General features: G+C 39.4%; 2 protein-coding genes and 1 long non-coding RNA gene across 3 annotated transcripts; all 3 read left to right on the forward strand.

Annotated features, from left to right (window-relative positions):
• Positions 1 to 3,427: 3,427 nt before the first annotated feature.
• ccr10 (chemokine (C-C motif) receptor 10) lies at positions 3,428 to 8,812 on the forward strand. Its single transcript, XM_046846632.1, has 3 exons — positions 3,428 to 3,510; positions 6,850 to 6,914; positions 7,196 to 8,812. The coding sequence occupies exons 2-3, from the start codon at positions 6,854 to 6,856 to the stop codon at positions 8,266 to 8,268; spliced, it is 1,134 nt and encodes a 377-aa protein (XP_046702588.1). The 5' UTR covers positions 3,428 to 3,510; positions 6,850 to 6,853; the 3' UTR covers positions 8,269 to 8,812.
• Positions 8,813 to 11,740: 2,928 nt separating this feature from the next.
• Positions 11,741 to 14,885, forward strand: LOC124384085. The gene is made up of 3 exons (XM_046846635.1): positions 11,741 to 11,841; positions 12,115 to 12,742; positions 13,736 to 14,885. The coding sequence occupies exons 1-3, from the start codon at positions 11,824 to 11,826 to the stop codon at positions 13,993 to 13,995; spliced, it is 906 nt and encodes a 301-aa protein (XP_046702591.1). The 5' UTR covers positions 11,741 to 11,823; the 3' UTR covers positions 13,996 to 14,885.
• Positions 14,886 to 15,973: 1,088 nt separating this feature from the next.
• LOC124384102 lies at positions 15,974 to 17,104 on the forward strand. Its single transcript, XR_006925343.1, has 2 exons — positions 15,974 to 16,687; positions 16,775 to 17,104. It is a non-coding gene; the product is annotated as an uncharacterized LOC124384102 (long non-coding RNA).
• Positions 17,105 to 17,714: the final 610 nt, after the last annotated feature.

Below are 17,714 nucleotides of genomic sequence, written 5' to 3' on the forward strand. Positions count from 1 at the left end.
TGCTTGTTGAGTCAAGGCTGAATTTTAAAAGGGTCATGTACGAGTCATGGGTAAGTCTTGAAGGAGTTGAGGAGAAGTCAAGGCCCAGTATCAAAAGGATCACGGACAAGCCAGGGCCAAGTTTAAAAAGGATCGTGATTGAGCCATGGACAAGTTTTGAAGGTGAGGACAAGTCAAGGTTGAGTCTTGAAAGAGTTCGAGGTCGAGTCATGGCCAAGGATGAGAGGGAGTTTTAATTGAAAATCAAGGTAATCTCTTAAAGAGGTCAAGGATGAGTCAAATTGGGATGGAAGTAAAAGCAAATGAACACAGAAACTGAAAATTGAGCCAAGCCTTTATTTCAGTTTCATGGAAACCATAAATATCCCTCAGGACGTAGCCAAGTCGAGAGATCCTTCACTCACAGCATAACAGACAAACAATTTTAGTTTTAGTTTTAGTTGAAACACAACATTACACAAATAAATCACTTCTGATCGCAGTTCCGTGGTGTGTTTAAATGGGTCTTTGTGTATACTAAAGTGTGTGTGGGCGTGTTTGTAAGTGTTTGTGTGTGAGAGTGTGTGTATGTGGGCGTGTGGCCTTACCACAAAATGAAAACATGGGGCATGGGAGAGGAGCAGAGCAGCGAGTTGAAGATCAACAGCCCCGAGTTCAGTTAGTTGTCAAAGAAACACACACACACACACACATCTGAGAAAAGTTACCTCAATTACCACAATTACTTGCAAGCAATTTCTCACACACTCCACAGCGAGTGGGAAGCAAAGATTCTAAACCACACAATTCAGATGCTGTAAAGCATCTGGTCGGATTTCTGGTCTGATTTAAATCTACTGACATGTACATGAATTCTGCATCTGTATCCAGAACAGCAAGTGTGTGTGGGGGCTCGAGAGCTGCAGCGTCCACGGTTCTGTCAGCATATGACCACGAAGGACCAACCACGTTGACGCAAGATGAAAACACTTCACAGGATCAATGTTTATGATCAGGTTTGCTGTGGTCAATTTGTTGGTTACAGTAGTGGGATAGCAGTGTTCCCTGGTGGTCTAGTGGTTAGGATGCGGCACTCTCACCGCTGCAGCCCGGGTTCAATCCCCATCAGGGAACCATCCCCAGACACTCTTAGTGCCGGTCCCAAGCCCGGATAAATGGGGAGGGTTGCGTTAGGAAGGGCATCCAGTGTAAAAACATGTGCCAAATCAAACATGCGGAGGAGCCGCTGTGGCGCCCCCTAATGGGAGAAGCCGAAAGAAAGTTTAGTAGTGGAAATATTGGGCTGTGGAAAACGTGAAACATCTGACGAGTCCACCTACACTCTCTTTTTTTTTATTCTGGAGATGTGAAGAAGCTTTAAACAAGTTTGGACCACTGTCTGCACATGGTGAAGAACAGTGGTGGTTTAGTGATAGTGGGAAATCCGTTTTAATATTTCAAAAATTCGGGTGGTAAAAATGTTTTTAATCAGGTGTAAAAAAAAAAAAATAATAATAAAATGTCAGGTTCTTAAAAAAAATTAATTAGGTGTAAAAATAAATAAATAATAATGAATCAAGTGTAAAAAATAATTAAGCTTCAGCCATAAATTATTAAAAGAAACCTGGTGTAAAAATATAGAAAAAATGTAGGGGTTAAAATAAAAAAAATATAAAATAAATAAAATAAATAAAAAAATAAAAATAAATAAATATATAAAATAAGTAAAAAGAAAATCTGGTGTAAAAGATTTTCAGTGGTAAAAATCGTGCATAAAAAAATTCAGATATAGAAACAAAATGTTTGTAAATGAATTCGTTTACTAACTTAAAAAGTGTATGAGTGTGTGTATGTAAAAAAAAATAAAAAAAATAAAACCTGGTGTCCTACATGTGACCTGTATGTGTGAAAATAAATGCATTGGTAGGTATATACACACACACACACACACACACACACACACACACACACACACACACACACAGTTAACCTCAAACAGCCTCTCTTTTATACGCCCTACAGGCCCCGGGCAGTGCCCCAAAACTACAGGCCTGAAAGGTCACCAGAGTTCACCTGCTCTTTCTTACTCTCTCACACACACACACACACACACACACACACACACACACACACACACACACACAGGGTGGGGAAACCAGCACAACCCTGTGTCATGACCTGAGATCTAAGACAGCTGTGCTTTGTAATCAAAATGTTCGGCTTGTACAGTGTGTGTGTGTGTGTGTGTGTGTGTGTGTGTGTGTGTGTGTGTGTGTGTCCTATCGAATCGGGTACTAGAGTTCTAGAGTTCTAAAACGGTGAGGCAAAACGGAATCGTGACAAGTTTTGTGGGAACCTTTGTTCACACTAGGCATGATGCGTTTAGCACGTTTAGCGCCATCGCATGCGAGGGTGTGTGTGTGTGTGTGTGCATGTGTACATGTGTGTACATGGGTGCCTCGCATGGCCTTCCCTTCTTTTTCTCGGAACGGTCTCGCACGTTTTTTTTTCGCCGAGCTTGCGTTAACGGCTCGCTCAGGTTTCAACGGCCACTTTATTAAGGACCCAAGCACTGATGATCTCGTCGGCCAATCAGGTGGCTCGTTGACTCGACAATGGTCCAGTTGGTTTATGTATTTTGGAAAACCCGCGACGTTTTTCGAACGCGGTCGTGCAGGCGGAAACCCCCCTGGATCGGCACAAGGGTCACAGAGGGTTATCGCGTAAAAATCGACCATTGTGGCCAATCTGACCATGTGACCAATCTGACCATGTCAGAGAAGCAGGGCGCGTCAAACAACGCAAAAAACGCAATACGTGGCAATTATACGTTGAATTCTTTCAAAAAAGGATCTTCAGTTGACAAATAAAACGTTAGTATTTAACGGAGCGATCATTTTAGATCAAATAAAAGCAAATATTCAGAGTCGATTCGCAATTGAAATATCGCGGAGTAAAAAGTACATCGATCAAATCTTAAATTTAGTTGGATGGAAAAGTTGCAAATTACGTTGATAAAACTGAAAAAAAAAAAAACGACCAATCAGATTGTAGGACCTCAGAGTTCAATTGTTTCAGCCACATTCCCAACAGCGCCCCCCCCCCTCTAATTTGCACACCACAATTTGCGATTTTTTTCTTATTTATTTGTCGTTTTCCATCTTCATCATTCAGGACTTGCTTGTTCAGCTGTTTTTTTGTCCTGACCCCGTGACCTCAACTCCTCCACAGTGCCACCTCAAACAGAAAAAAAAAATCCTTGCGAAAGCTGTTTGACGCTGAGAAACGTCGGGGGTGGTGGTGGTGTACTTTTGTGTGCCTGTTGTGTGATGCCATTTTTCTCTCTCGTTTTTTTTCTCACACCAAATTCACGTGTGAAGTCCATGTTAGCTGTCTAATATAAACCCCTATGGGGTTGCAAAGAAATCAGAACACACACATGCACAGACACACACACCCACTTGCCCACACACACACACACTTTGTCTCACAATATACTGCATGAGGCTCTGCTGGTTCCTGAACACACAGGTAAGACAATCCAGGCTGCATGGCCAATGGTTCCACTGGAGATCTTTTTTTGAATTTTTGAATTTATTTGTTTGTTTACACAAATTGACATGTTAAACATGCTTTAAACATGCTCCGCATTTCAGTGTGTTTTTGTTCCTGGAAAATGTCGACTGTTATATGATTTGTTTCATCTGCAGAAATTTGCAGGAATTAATTTTTTTATTATTTTTTTGCTTTTTTTTATTTTTATTTTTTTTTATATTTTCTAGAAAAAAAATCAATTTTTGTATTTAAATTGCTTTGTCGAAACAAACAAACAAGTAAACAAATTATCCATCCTGCATTTCAACGAACACAAAAATAAATGAATAAATAAATAAACAAATAAATAAATAAATAAATAAACAAACAAATAAATAAATAAATCAAATAAATATAATTTTTTTTTTTTTTAAACGTCAGATTTTTTTTTGTCTGTAATGTCAAGTATTTAAAAATATTTTAATGCATATTTTAATCAAGTATATCATGTTGTGCTTTGTATATAATATTATTATTGATCTAGTAAACCTCGATATTACGCATGGCAAAAAAAAAAATTGATTTCTGAATGTAGTGAGGAGTCAGAAATGAGATAATTGGATTTTAAAATACATTAAAAAACAAAAGAAAGAAAGTACGATTGAACACTAATTAAAAAATTGTGCAAAATAACAACAATAAAATAATAATTCATAATCATGAGGTCGAAATTATACTTTTTCAAAAATGTATTTACATTTCACTACTCCGGGTGATAAAAAAACCCCCCAAAAAACCAAACATAAAGAAGGTGAATCCAGCCAAAAAGTCTAAAAAACATAAATAAACATTTATTAGTTTTATTTCTTGATTTAATTTTATTGGATGCACGAATTTCTAATCACATTTGAAGCTTCTTAGCATTTGAATTGTCTCCTGAAGTCATTTCATCTGAGCTTCTTTTTCTTTGTTATATTTAAGAGCAACAAAGAGTACAAATATTGTAAAATTGTGTATAAAATGTCGATATTTCTTGTTCTATTGCCTGCAATAAAAAATCGATTGCGAATATATTGGTGCTGAGATCAACAGAGTTGCATGAAGATTTGAAGAAAGTCAACTTTTCGTCATTAAAGTGCAGCGATACTGAAAGGCGTCAATTCACGGTGTATTTGCAATTCGATCCTGCCGAATTGAAAATGTTTACCTGTCATTTGTGCTGATCTTCGAGCCAGGAGCCGGAGCCAGGGGCCGGGGTACGTGCCGTCACATCCCTGCTATAACCCCGTAATGAATTCCTTTTGGCATATATTATATTCCCTATGAAATATTTTGTGTGATCAGATCGAGCCTGCTCAGTTCAGTCCCCACACAAATGCCTTTTATCTGAGTTTTCATCTCTCTTTTTAAGAGGCTCTGGCACGCAATATGAGTAAAAACGCGAACGATTATTCATTTCACGAGGCGTTCGCATGTCGGGCGACTGCACGCAACGCGTCGCCTTTTGAGTTCTCACATCCGAGGATTCCGTGCCAATGTAAACCACGAAAAAGAGAAAAAAAATAAACACCCGAAAAAAAGACAGATGACAGACTTTTCTTTTCTAATATTATTTGACCAAAATAAGTTTTTAAAAAGAAAAGAAAAGAAAAACATTTGATTCAAAAAAGTCACGAAGAAACTGGTTCTCTTTTTCGTTCCTCCATATATAACCACCGCTCCACTGATTCCTCCATCCTCTACCTCTGCTTCAGTGATCTCTCCATTTTCTATAAAGAAATCCGTGGCTTTTATGGTTCACTCTATTGTCAAAATTTTCTGGACACCTGATCTTCATATCAATATGTGGACCTACTCCAAGCATTGCATTTCCCTATAACTGAAACTAGAGCAAGCTTTATGAGGACAGGGTTGGTCAAGGTGGATGTAAAAGAATTGCAATCTGCAACTCCAAAATCCATGCTCCAAAATCATGTTTGCTTGATTTGCTTCACTGTATACCAGGTCTAACGGTTTGTCTTATTAATGAACAATGTCTATGCATTTGTGCAATTTGGGCAAACTGAAATGTTCGTACATCTGCAGCGCAGTCTTCAAATGCCATCAGGTTTTCTCTCCTAACTGCCTTCTCGATACCTGATAATTTCTCGTCCGTTTCTCAAACACCACGAGAAAAACCTCAGCTCTTAATTTAGTTCATAGTGTAGTTTGGGAAAATCCCTGTCCACTTTAGACTGTCTGTCTGTAAGTTGTGATGACATCAGAGCTCGTATTATTATTCAAGACTAATTCATGAAACTCTTTTAGACATGAGATATGACTCATTGTCCCCACATTGTCACGATATCTTTGGAGGGTCGGATTCTCAGTTTGTGTTTAGACCTGAAAATTAAATGATGGTTTCCTCATCGCTGAAAGCATTTGCCTTTGCATTTCGTGAGGTTGAGCTTTCAGCAGAACGGGAATCCTGGGTACTGCCGTGGTCATTCTGTAATTCTCAGGAAATCATTAAATCTGTTCCACCCTCTAAGTTGCCTTATATACATATCCCAGGGACAGTTCCAGCTACACCAGCAAGTGTGGCTTGCTGAATTTTGCAACTATTTATGATCAACCCCTTATATCCATGATGTAGATAACACCTCAACATGTCTACCATCCGATTTTGACACCCATGATCCTAGATCTTATGGTCTGTGCGGTCGAGTACCTTCTTAGGGACCTCCTCAACATTGAAATATTGTGTTTTTTCACAAGTACATACTTTTTACAGAAAAAAGTATGCGAAGACCCAACTGTTCCAGCCATAGCTGCTTCTGTCTTTGCAAACTTGGAACCATACAATAATATAGGATGTGGTAGCATGAGCCAGGTCTGCTCAGGTGCTGTGTTCAAGTATGCTAAAAGGCAACAAGTATGTCTGTGGTTGCCGTGGTGCTGGCTTGACATTTGTGCACAAAGCCAGCTCCATGAACATGTGCTTTCCAATGGGTGTGAAGATCTTCTGCTATAGAGCTCTAAACCCTGTTTAATATTTTTGGGCTGAATTGCAACAGCGCCCCTGGTGACCTTAATACATGGGAGTCGCTTGGCCAGGGGTGCAACGGCACATTTGCTGAGGGGGAATACAAAATTTGCCCCCTTCCTACCCCTCCCAAAAAAAAGAGGGTTGAATTTAAGAATAAATACATTACTTGAAGTGATGCCCCCATACCGCATACCCCACTTTTGTGTCTCTGGCCTTGGCTACTGACAGTGATGTACATTTATTTGTCCTGCTTTATGATTCATTTAATCATGTATACTAATGATGTAATTTCTCTCTGTCTGTTATAGAGCAATGGATGATAACGACACCTACTACAGTGAAAACGGCACAGACTATTATGAAAACTACACAGGTGACTACAAGCTTAACAGGATAAGGTGTTAATATCGTATTGTGACAATGCTATGAATTGGATCTGCTTTTTTGTGTTTAAAGCTGAACTGTAACAAAATTAGGACTTGGTCACTGATTCCATACACTTTTACATCTACATGTAGAATTCTGACACTAGAATTTGGTTTGTTGCAAAAAAAATCTAATGCATTCCTGAACAGAGGACATTAATAATAGTTTCATTTAATATTGAGTTAATTGTTTTGCTAATCAAACTTACTCTTTACTATGGTTTAACAGGTGCTGAAATTTGTGACCCTGGTTACAGCGACAAGTTGACCATCATGGTTTTCCAGGTCCCAGTCTCCATCTTTGCCTTCGTCTTTGGCGTTATTGGGAATACTTTGGTGATTGCGACCTTCACCAAGTACAGATGCCTCCGTATGCGGTGCATGACTGATGTCTTCCTTTTTAACCTTGCGGTTGTTGACCTCATGCTGCTGCTTTCTTTGCCAATGGAGATCACCGAAGCAATCTTCGGTTCCTGGGTCTTTGGAAATGAACTTTGCAAGCTGAATTATGGCTTCTGTGCCATCAACACATATGGTGGCTTGTTGTTGCTAGCATGCATCAGCATAGACCGCTACCTGCTTGTGGTACGAGCCAGGACTGCTCAGGCCCTGCGTTCAAGTATGCTCTGCTACAGTAAGTTGTCTGCGGTTGGTGTGGCGCTGGTCTCCATTGTCCTTAGCCTGCCAGAGCTCTGGTTTACTTCAGTGAATGAGGTAGGTGACTCCAAAAGGTGTCTGTATGTAGGGAACAACGATGGCAAAGGGTGGGTAAAGATGTGGCCACGTATGGCAAAGATTACAGGTTTCTGCGTGCCATGCTTCACCATGTTGGTGTGCTACAGCACCATCAGCCATGTGTTGATGCAGGGCCGGGGAAAATGCTTTCGCCGACAGAAGACACTGCGACTCATAGTGGCATTGATTTTGGTCTTCCTGCTCTTTCAGCTGCCATACGCCATAGTCCTATCTATCCGAATGTTCCAGTCTAATTATTCATGCACTCTATGGTTTGACATTCACTTGGCTGAGGATATCACCCGCAGTCTCGCTTACATCCGTTGCTGCCTCAACCCCCTGCTCTATGCCCTTGTGGGAATACGATTCCGGGGGGATGTAATGAAGTTGCTGCGTGACTGCGGTTGCCTCTGTCCTTGTCTGGTGCATGTGGTGCTGAAACAGAGATGCGAAAGCTCAATGACTCCCTCGTCCGCCCTGCCTACTAGCACGGTCGGACCCTTCTCAGACATTTCTTTGCCTAAATCCCTACCTGACATGCCCAAAATCGAAAATCCTGCAGATTAACAATCGGCTGGGGTTAAAGAGTCACATCCACCCATCATACTTTTATCCTCTGCCTTTGTAAACTCACAAAACCCTGGGTATATGTCGATAATAAAGCACAGTGGTGGGGGTATAGATTTCCAACAACAGGTAAAACTGAAGTGATTTTCATAGAACTGCATTACCAAAGGCATTTTATAGCACAGCATTAGCAAGCATTCCCCAATTTGTTTTTTTTTTTACCTATTGTTCTTACATCAGCTTGTTATATTACTGGTAACCCGGAATGTTAATATCCCTGAAAACTTTTCCGTGGCAAAAAACTGTATATTGTATCTATCTATACAATATATATATATATTATACTTGTATTATATTGTAGCCGATGGTGTAGACTCCTTTCATGAAAGATCATGGACATTAAATCCAAGTCCATGAGTAGGTTAAGCATATTCAAATAAACCTGCAGAGCTGCTCTTAAAGAAAATAACCCTCAGAATTGACCCCAACGTGGTATAGGGTGTTGTTCTAGCACAGATTGTGTTTCTGTTACTTCATCTGTGGATTATGTATTAAAATCTTATGTATCTTTTGTCCTCTTTAGAACACTGCCTTTTTTTTTTTTTTTTTACTTGTGATACATTTAGAACTTATCGCTAATATTTATTTCACATTTTTGTCTGTTCCTTTTTTTTTTCGCCTGAAGCAAATTTGCTGTTGCTGTTCCTTAATAGTGCGAATAATTCGGAGCAAGTGGAAAATTTGCTTCTTGTAAATGCATTGTAATTTAGAAAAAATAAATAAAAATTCAACTTATATGCTACACAAATACATCAGTAACTTTAACTTGCTTAGTGAATGACGGGTGGTTTCAAAGTTAAAAAATGTCATTATCCTGTTTCAGTGTGGACATTTCCAGTTCTTGCACAGGAGAATACACAGAAACGCAGATGTAAACGTAGCACTCTAATGAACAAACCAAAGGGGAAATAACAAGCAAACTCTCTTAAAAGGAAGAAACCTTGAGAAGAACCAGTCTAGAATAAGATGTATGACAAGAGAGAGTGTGATTATAAATTATTACAGTATACAGGAGTGCAATGAAGACCTTCAGTATCGAGTTATAACAATAGAGGGCATTGTTGCACCAATTGGAGCACCCAGTAGAAAATCAACTATGCTGTGTGTCATTTGTAGCCGTTGGCCACAAGGTAGTGGTAGAATAATTTGCAGTCCTGTGACTAAGGTCATCCCTGTAGAAGAACAGACAAAGAGGTAAGAATGGTTGGGTTTTCATATGGAGCATTAAATCTCTAGGACTCTGGATGGTCTGATTATAAAATGATTAATAATTGACTCTACTGTCCCTCTCAGGAATCCATCATTTTCATCTAATCCACTAATTTACATTATATGTTATGGTTGGAGAACACCTCAAGCAGTGTCCATTTCCCAGCATCGCAAGTATTCAACATGGCCGCCAAAGACCACCTTTTCCACGCTGCACAGCAGTTACTTTTCCACTAAACAATCTATTTTACAAGACTCTGGTTCACACACACCAACTGTGAGGGTGTTTGCTCGGTTCTTGCGTTCTTGTCCTTGAACAGTTTAGCAAGTTTGTTAACTTCTTGACCTGTTTCTGTTTCCTGACACACAAAAGTTGCATTATCTGATTTGGATTAATGTGATATATGACACAGATATACGAAATGTAATTATTATTAACTGTATTCAAGGTTTAGGCCAAAAAATAAAAAAATTCCTGTCAGCAAATTAAAGAAAAGCAACAAGAAGTAAAGCTAACATGAATGAGACAGAGGGAGTCAGTGATGTAAACATGACTGAGAACAGAGACATTCCTGATCTTCATCATCATCATCATCATCATCATCATCATCATCATCATCATCATCATCATCTTTTCTCTGCTTGCGTTCTATATGTGGATGTTCAGCCTGGACACATTCATTAGGTAACACCATTTTTAATTAGTTTTGTATTAATATACTAATTAGGGCTGTCAAAATGATCAATTCAGCGCACATTTCTCTTTTACCATTTTTATAAAAAATATAAATACAGAAATAAATAACTAGAATTTAGAAAGAGAAAATAGGCGAAATTAAAAACCCTTATCGAAATTAAAACCTTCAGCACAACATACATTTATTCACGACATCCTTTCTTTACTTGGATATAAAATAAACACCGAAAAAATATTTGTAATCAGTAAACATTCGTTTTATTGATACGCCAAGTGTCAAATCAAACACCAAATCCGCCATGTTTTACACAATGAACCCTCTGGGTGGCGTTCTGTGGGTTTTTCCCTCATGATGGTAAAACAAACTTAAATGACTGTCTTTATTGATCGTACAGATAAAAACAATTCATCATTCAAATCTGTAAAATGTGTAATTTTATTTGTATTCACTTATAATAACAACAAAACGCTGTGTTTTTGTAAAATAAAGTAAACCGACAGGGGGCGCTCTCTGCCATGTCATCTCTCTTCACAAACGCATCAATAAAACAACCTGAAGCTCAGTGAATATTTACCTCACAGACATAATAAATATATGTGTAGAAAACTCGACATGTCTTTTACATAAACCACATTTACATCGAATACAAATATTCTCTGATTCTGTAATCGCTATGATTTATACCATAAATCCCATAAAACCATTACAGACCAGTATAATTATGATAAAAGCTCTTTGACTTGAAGAGGTGCAGTTTCTCCGGTATCACCTCATTAACTGTCCGTGTGGAAACATAGCAAAGGTTCCGTTTGGTGTTCTGATTATTTACGTCGTTTAAACCACCATTATTACTTTAAAACATTTACAAGAATGTTTTGTCTTCATGCTCTATGTTGCATCCATATTTCTCCATGTTGCTTAAAGTATTAAAAACAGGAAGTATTAATATATAGTACATTTAAATATTATTATTTCACATTTATAAATATTTGCCCCTGCAGTATCTGTAATCGGTCACTAGGGGTCACTTCCTACAGCTGAAAAAAACACCACACTAAAAAATGGTCCAAATGTTCATTATAACTATAAAAGGATTAAAATGTGTGATTAAATATTTAATTACTAAAGTACATGTCAGAGCCAAAACTTCTTTACTTTCACTTGAGTAAAAAAGTATAATCAGTACTTCAACTTTTCCCTGAGTATTTTAAAGCATGAGTATCTGTTCTTTTACTTAAGTGAAGGATGTGTGTTCTTTTGTCACCTCGACTGTGAGTGCATGATCGCTTACAAATAAAAGGAAGTGAAAGTATGTTTTTCAAAGCTTGAGGTGTGTCTCATTTCTTGACAGTTACTCTGCACTTCGTGCCCAGGCCGGTGCAGTGACTGCATAGAGGATGAGAGTCTTGATGATTGCAAAAAAACCACAGGAACAATGTCATCGCCTCCGGGCGGCTAGGTTTTGCCCATTTTTGGCTGTGTGTGGGTGGGCTTTCGAGATCCTTTCGCCTTCTGTTAAAAGATGATTGGCTGGCAGACGTGATAAAACGATTCGGGTTTTTCAGTTTCTTCCCAGCAGCTGGAGGCCATGACAGAGGAGGAAGTGGTGAGTGTCGAAAGTTTTATTGTAAATGATTTATGGAAAAATAACGTGCGATCTCCCGATCGTTCTTGTCTTTCATTGAAAGTATTGATCGTTAGAGTACATTAGACAGAACATGAATAAAAGCATGGTGTGTGTTAGACGGAAGAGTGCGTGGTGGGCGGAAGAGTGCGGGCCGTACCGAGATTCGGGTTTAGTTGCGAGACGTGTGTAACGATCATGAACAGTACAATTATTAGGACTGATTACTGACGCTGATTTCTTCTCATCTTGCAGGTTTTCCAGGGGAGATTATTTGCTATGTCCATGTTCGAGAAGCACAGCGGTACGTCACCTATCAGTATCATGTCACCTTGGTGTTGGGACGATTTTCTAGAACAATGTTTTAATATACTAAAAAGTACGAACGGCCCGGTATTTTACGAAAATAGAGAATTAAAAAATTATGATGCGAGTAAAAAGTTGTTGATTCCAAAGGAAACACAGTGCATAATAGAAATAAGAAATTATAAACAAAAATCAATTAAAAATGGATGTGGTTGTTATTATGGCTACGGCCACGTCTTGACCGCTTTACACGTCGTCGAGGACGCAAATCCTTACCATTCTAACATGCTCGCCATTTTCAAGACTGAAGAAGTTGTACTGGTTTATAAAGCTAAATTTGAAGATTCGTGTAACCGCGACAAAGCTAAAGATCAGGCGTTTATCAAATTATATGGCGATACTACGCCTCTTGGTGAGGGCTTACACAATCAGGTCGGTAAAACCAATAAAAACGGCGTATTCTTTCGAACCGTAGACGCCGACGGGAATTTTCGTAAGCGCGAAGGTCAAATCTGTCGTCCAAATTCAAACATTAGAAAACAAATGTGTCCTGGTGAGTTTATAATGAATGTAGCTGGTGAAGCGGGAGACAGTGGTTCACCTGTATTCAATACCACCACCGGTGAACTGATCGGAGTTTATAGAGGCGTCTTTACATCCCATGAAAAAAACAATAAAAACCACACACACACACACACACACACACACACACACACACACACACACACACACACACACACACACACACACACACACACACACACACACACACACACACACACACACACACACACACACACACACACACACACACACACACACACACACACACACACACACACACACACACACACACACACACACACACACACACACACACACACACACACACACACACACACACACACACACACACACACACACACACACACACACACACACACACACACACACACACACACACACACACACACACACACACACACACACACACACACACACACACACACACACACACACACACACACACACACACACACACACACACACACACACACACACACACACACACACACACACACACACACACACACACACACACACACACACACACACACACACACACACACACACACACACACACACACACACACACACACACACACACACACACACACACACACACACACACACACACACACACACACACACACACACACACACACACACACACACACACACACACACACACACACACACACACACACACACACACACACACACACACACACACACACACACACACACACACACACACACACACACACACACACACACACACACACACACACACACACACACACACACACACACACACACACACACACACACACACACACACACACACACACACACACACACACACACACACACACACACACACACACACACACACACACACACACACACACACACACACACACACACACACACACACACACACACACACACACACACACACACACATGCTTGGCTCACTAAGAGATAGATTTTCTAATGAATGTAGCTGGTGAAGCGGGAGACAGTGGTTCACCTGTATTCAATACCACCACCGGTGAACTGATCGGAGTTTATAGAGGCGTCTTTACATCCCATGAAAAAAACAATAAAAAAACCCATTTTGGCCGCTATACTGAAATTTCTCCAAACTTTTCACCCTGGCGCCAAATGACGTCTTCTGTTTTTGCAGATTTGATTAAAGACATCATTTACTATTTTGTCCGATTTCTAGTCGAGTCCAATCCAAACACTCCTGTGGTGTCTGATTGACATCAACTGATTGAATTCGTCATTTTATCCAAATTATAACAGTTTCCCTTTTATAGACCCTGTGTTGTACATTCCATTTACCAAAAAAAACTATACCTATCTATCTCTCTTTAAATCTATCTTGGGTGAGCTTGAGTATTGTGATTGTGTGTGTGTGATTGTGTGTGTGATTGTGTGTGTGTGTGTGTGTGTGTGTGTGTGTGCGTGTGTGTTTGCAACGCATGAGCCAAAGTGAGTCACTGGAGCCACGCCTTGGATTTTTTTCGGCTACATTTCTGTCTCCTGCCACAGTGAAAAAACAAAAGCTTATGTAAAAAAAAGTGAACATTTCCCACTGTGGAGAAAACCAGAGCTACAACATCATCAGGCTCGATGGGATCTGCAGCAACAAGAACCATAACAACAAGAGCAACAACAAGAAAGGGATGGAAGGTAAAGCTGTGGGCTGAGCCTCCATCCAGAAGCTGCTGGATCAGAACTGAGCTGAGCTCTTTCTCACCGCTCTCAATCCCACCCCGGGGCGATGCGGAGAACCGGAAGACCCTGGAGATCCTGGAGATTTTCAAGACGTGGCTGCGCATTCATGTCCCCCAAAAGACTTAACAATGTCTGTCTCACAATGGCTCGTGTGTCAACCATACACACGCACATGCACACACAGACACACATACAAACACACATGCAAAACCACCAAAAAAACATGAAAAACAAAAAAACCCTGAAAAAAAAACAGAAAAACGAAGAAAAAAAAAACCAAGAAAATGCAAACAAACAAATAAAAAACCACACAAAAGAAAAACACCTCCAACAAAAACACAAAAAGCAAACTAAAAGCACCCACACACACACATGCTTGGCTCACTAAGAGATAGATTTTCTAAAACCTTGAACATGTGAATGATCCTCCTGGACCCACTTCCTCCTCCACGGTGCCTGGCAGCTGCTCAGTGTGAGGAGCGTGACACAAGGTGAGTCTGGATCTCACCAAAACACCTTCTGATCTGCACTGTGGTGTCATTCTAACCCCATGTTCTCTCTCTCTTCCTGTTACACAGACCCACAGAGGATTGTTCACGTTACACAAAAAAAAGTTAAAAATCCTCACCATTACTTTACTGGATGGAGAAAACCGAATATCGTGGCTTTGCTTTGTGTGTGTGTGTGTCAACAACCGCTCTAACCACCATCCACCGCACCACTGTTCATCATCTACCACACCAGCACACTGTAATGATGTCTCGCCTCTTGAGCTCTCTCCAGCCCGGTTTCTCTCAGGGTCCTTCCTCATGGCATCTCAGGAAGATTTTCCTTGTTCGGGGCTCTACGTCCAGCAAAGTAAAAAAAAATTAATAAAATTGGGCTTTAAAATGAACTGTTGTTGTGAGCCTGATCCTAAATGATGTTTTATATAGTAGAAAGATTTTTTGTGAGTGTTTCACATTTCAAAATGATTGCCATCTGCAATATCAGCAGTCGGCCACTAGAGGTCACATTTCTTTAATGTTTATTATAACTGTAAAAGATAAAATGTTGATTAATATAATATAATATAAGAAGAATAAATTTATTTGTTAATTAAAAATATGAATTTTAATATAAAACTCTATAAGTATTATTGTCAAACATTTCATAACCTGTTAGTGATTTTAATAACAACTAACAAATTATACACACACACACACATGCTTGGCTCACTAAGAGATAGATTTTCTAAAACCTTGAACATGTGAATGATCCTCCTGGACCCACTTCCTCCTCCACGGTGCCTGGCAGCTGCTCAGTGTGAGGAGCGTGACACAAGGTGAGTCTGGATCTCACCAAAACACCTTCTGATCTGCACTGTGGTGTCATTCTAACCCCATGTTCTCTCTCTTCCTGTTACACAGACCCACAGAGGATTGTTCACGTTACACAAAAAAGTTAAAATCCTCACCATTACTTTACTGGATGGAGAAAACCGAATATCGTGGCTTTGCTTTGTGTGTGTGTGTGTCAACAACCGCTCTAACCACCATCCACCGCACCACTGTTCATCATCTACCACACCAGCACACTGTAATGATGTCTCGTCTCTTGAGCTCTCTCCAGCCCGGTTTCTCTCAGGGTCCTTCCTCATGGCATCTCAGGAAGATTTTCCTTGTTCGGGGCTCTACGTCCAGCAAAGTAAAAAAAAAAAATTAATAAAATTGGGCTTTAAAATGAACTGTTGTTGTGAGCCTGATCCTAAATGATGTTTTATATAGTAGAAAGATTTTTTTGTGAGTGTTTCACATTTCAAAATGATTGCCATCTGCAATATCAGCAGTCGGCCACTAGAGGTCACATTTCTTTAATGTTTATTATAACTGTAAAAGATAAAATGTTGATTAATATAATATAATATAATATAATATAATATAATATAATATAATATAATATAATATAATATAATATAAGAAGAATAAATTTATTTGTTAATTAAAAAATATGAATTTTAATATAAAACTCTATAAGTATTATTGTCTAACATTTCATAACCTGTTAGTGATTTTAATAACAACTAACAAATTATACACACATACACACACACACACATGCTTGGCTCACTAAGAGATAGATTTTCTAAAACCTTGAACATGTGAATGATCCTCCTGGACCCACTTCCTCCTCCACGGTGCCTGGCAGCTGCTCAGTGTGAGGAGCGTGACACAAGGTGAGTCTGGATCTCACCAAAACACCTTCTGATCTGCACTGTGGTGTCATTCTAACCCCATGTTCTCTCTCTCTTCCTGTTACACAGACCCACAGAGGATTGTTCACGTTACACAAAAAAAAGTTAAAAATCCTCACCATTACTTTACTGGATGGAGAAAACCGGAATATCGTGGCTTTGCTTTGTGTGGTGTGTGTGTGTGTGTGTCAACAACCGCTCTAACCACCATCCACCGCACCACTGTTCATCATCTACCACACCAGCACACTGTAATGATGTCTCGTCTCTTGAGCTCTCTCCAGCCCGGTTTCTCTCAGGGTCCTTCCTCATGGCATCTCAGGAAGATTTTCCTTGTTCGGGGCTCTACGTCCAGCAAAGTAAAAAAAAAAAATTAATAAAATTGGGCTTTAAAATGAACTGTTGTTGTGAGCCTGATCCTAAATGATGTTTTATATAGTAGAAAGATTTTTTTGTGAGTGTTTCACATTTCAAAATGATTGCCATCTGCAATATCAGCAGTCGGCCACTAGAGGTCACATTTCTTTAATGTTTATTATAACTGTAAAAGATAAAATGTTGATTAATATAATATAATATAAGAAGAATAAATTTATTTGTTAATTAAAAATATGAATTTTAATATAAAACTCTATAAGTATTATTGTCTAACATTTCATAACCTGTTAGTGATTTTAATAACAACTAACAAATTATACACACATACACACACACACACATGCTTGGCTCACTAAGAGATAGATTTTCTAAAACCTTGAACATGTGAATGATCCTCCTGGACCCACTTCCTCCTCCACGGTGCCTGGCAGCTGCTCAGTGTGAGGAGCGTGACACAAGGTGAGTCTGGATCTCACCAAAACACCTTCTGATCTGCACTGTGGTGTCATTCTAACCCCATGTTCTCTCTCTTCCTGTTACACAGACCCACAGAGGATTGTTCACGTTACACAAAAAAGTTAAAATCCTCACCATTACTTTACTGGATGGAGAAACCGAATATCGTGGCTTT

Source organism: Silurus meridionalis, chromosome 4, assembly GCF_014805685.1.
Source record: "Silurus meridionalis isolate SWU-2019-XX chromosome 4, ASM1480568v1, whole genome shotgun sequence".
Taxonomy (NCBI): domain Eukaryota; kingdom Metazoa; phylum Chordata; class Actinopteri; order Siluriformes; family Siluridae; genus Silurus; species Silurus meridionalis.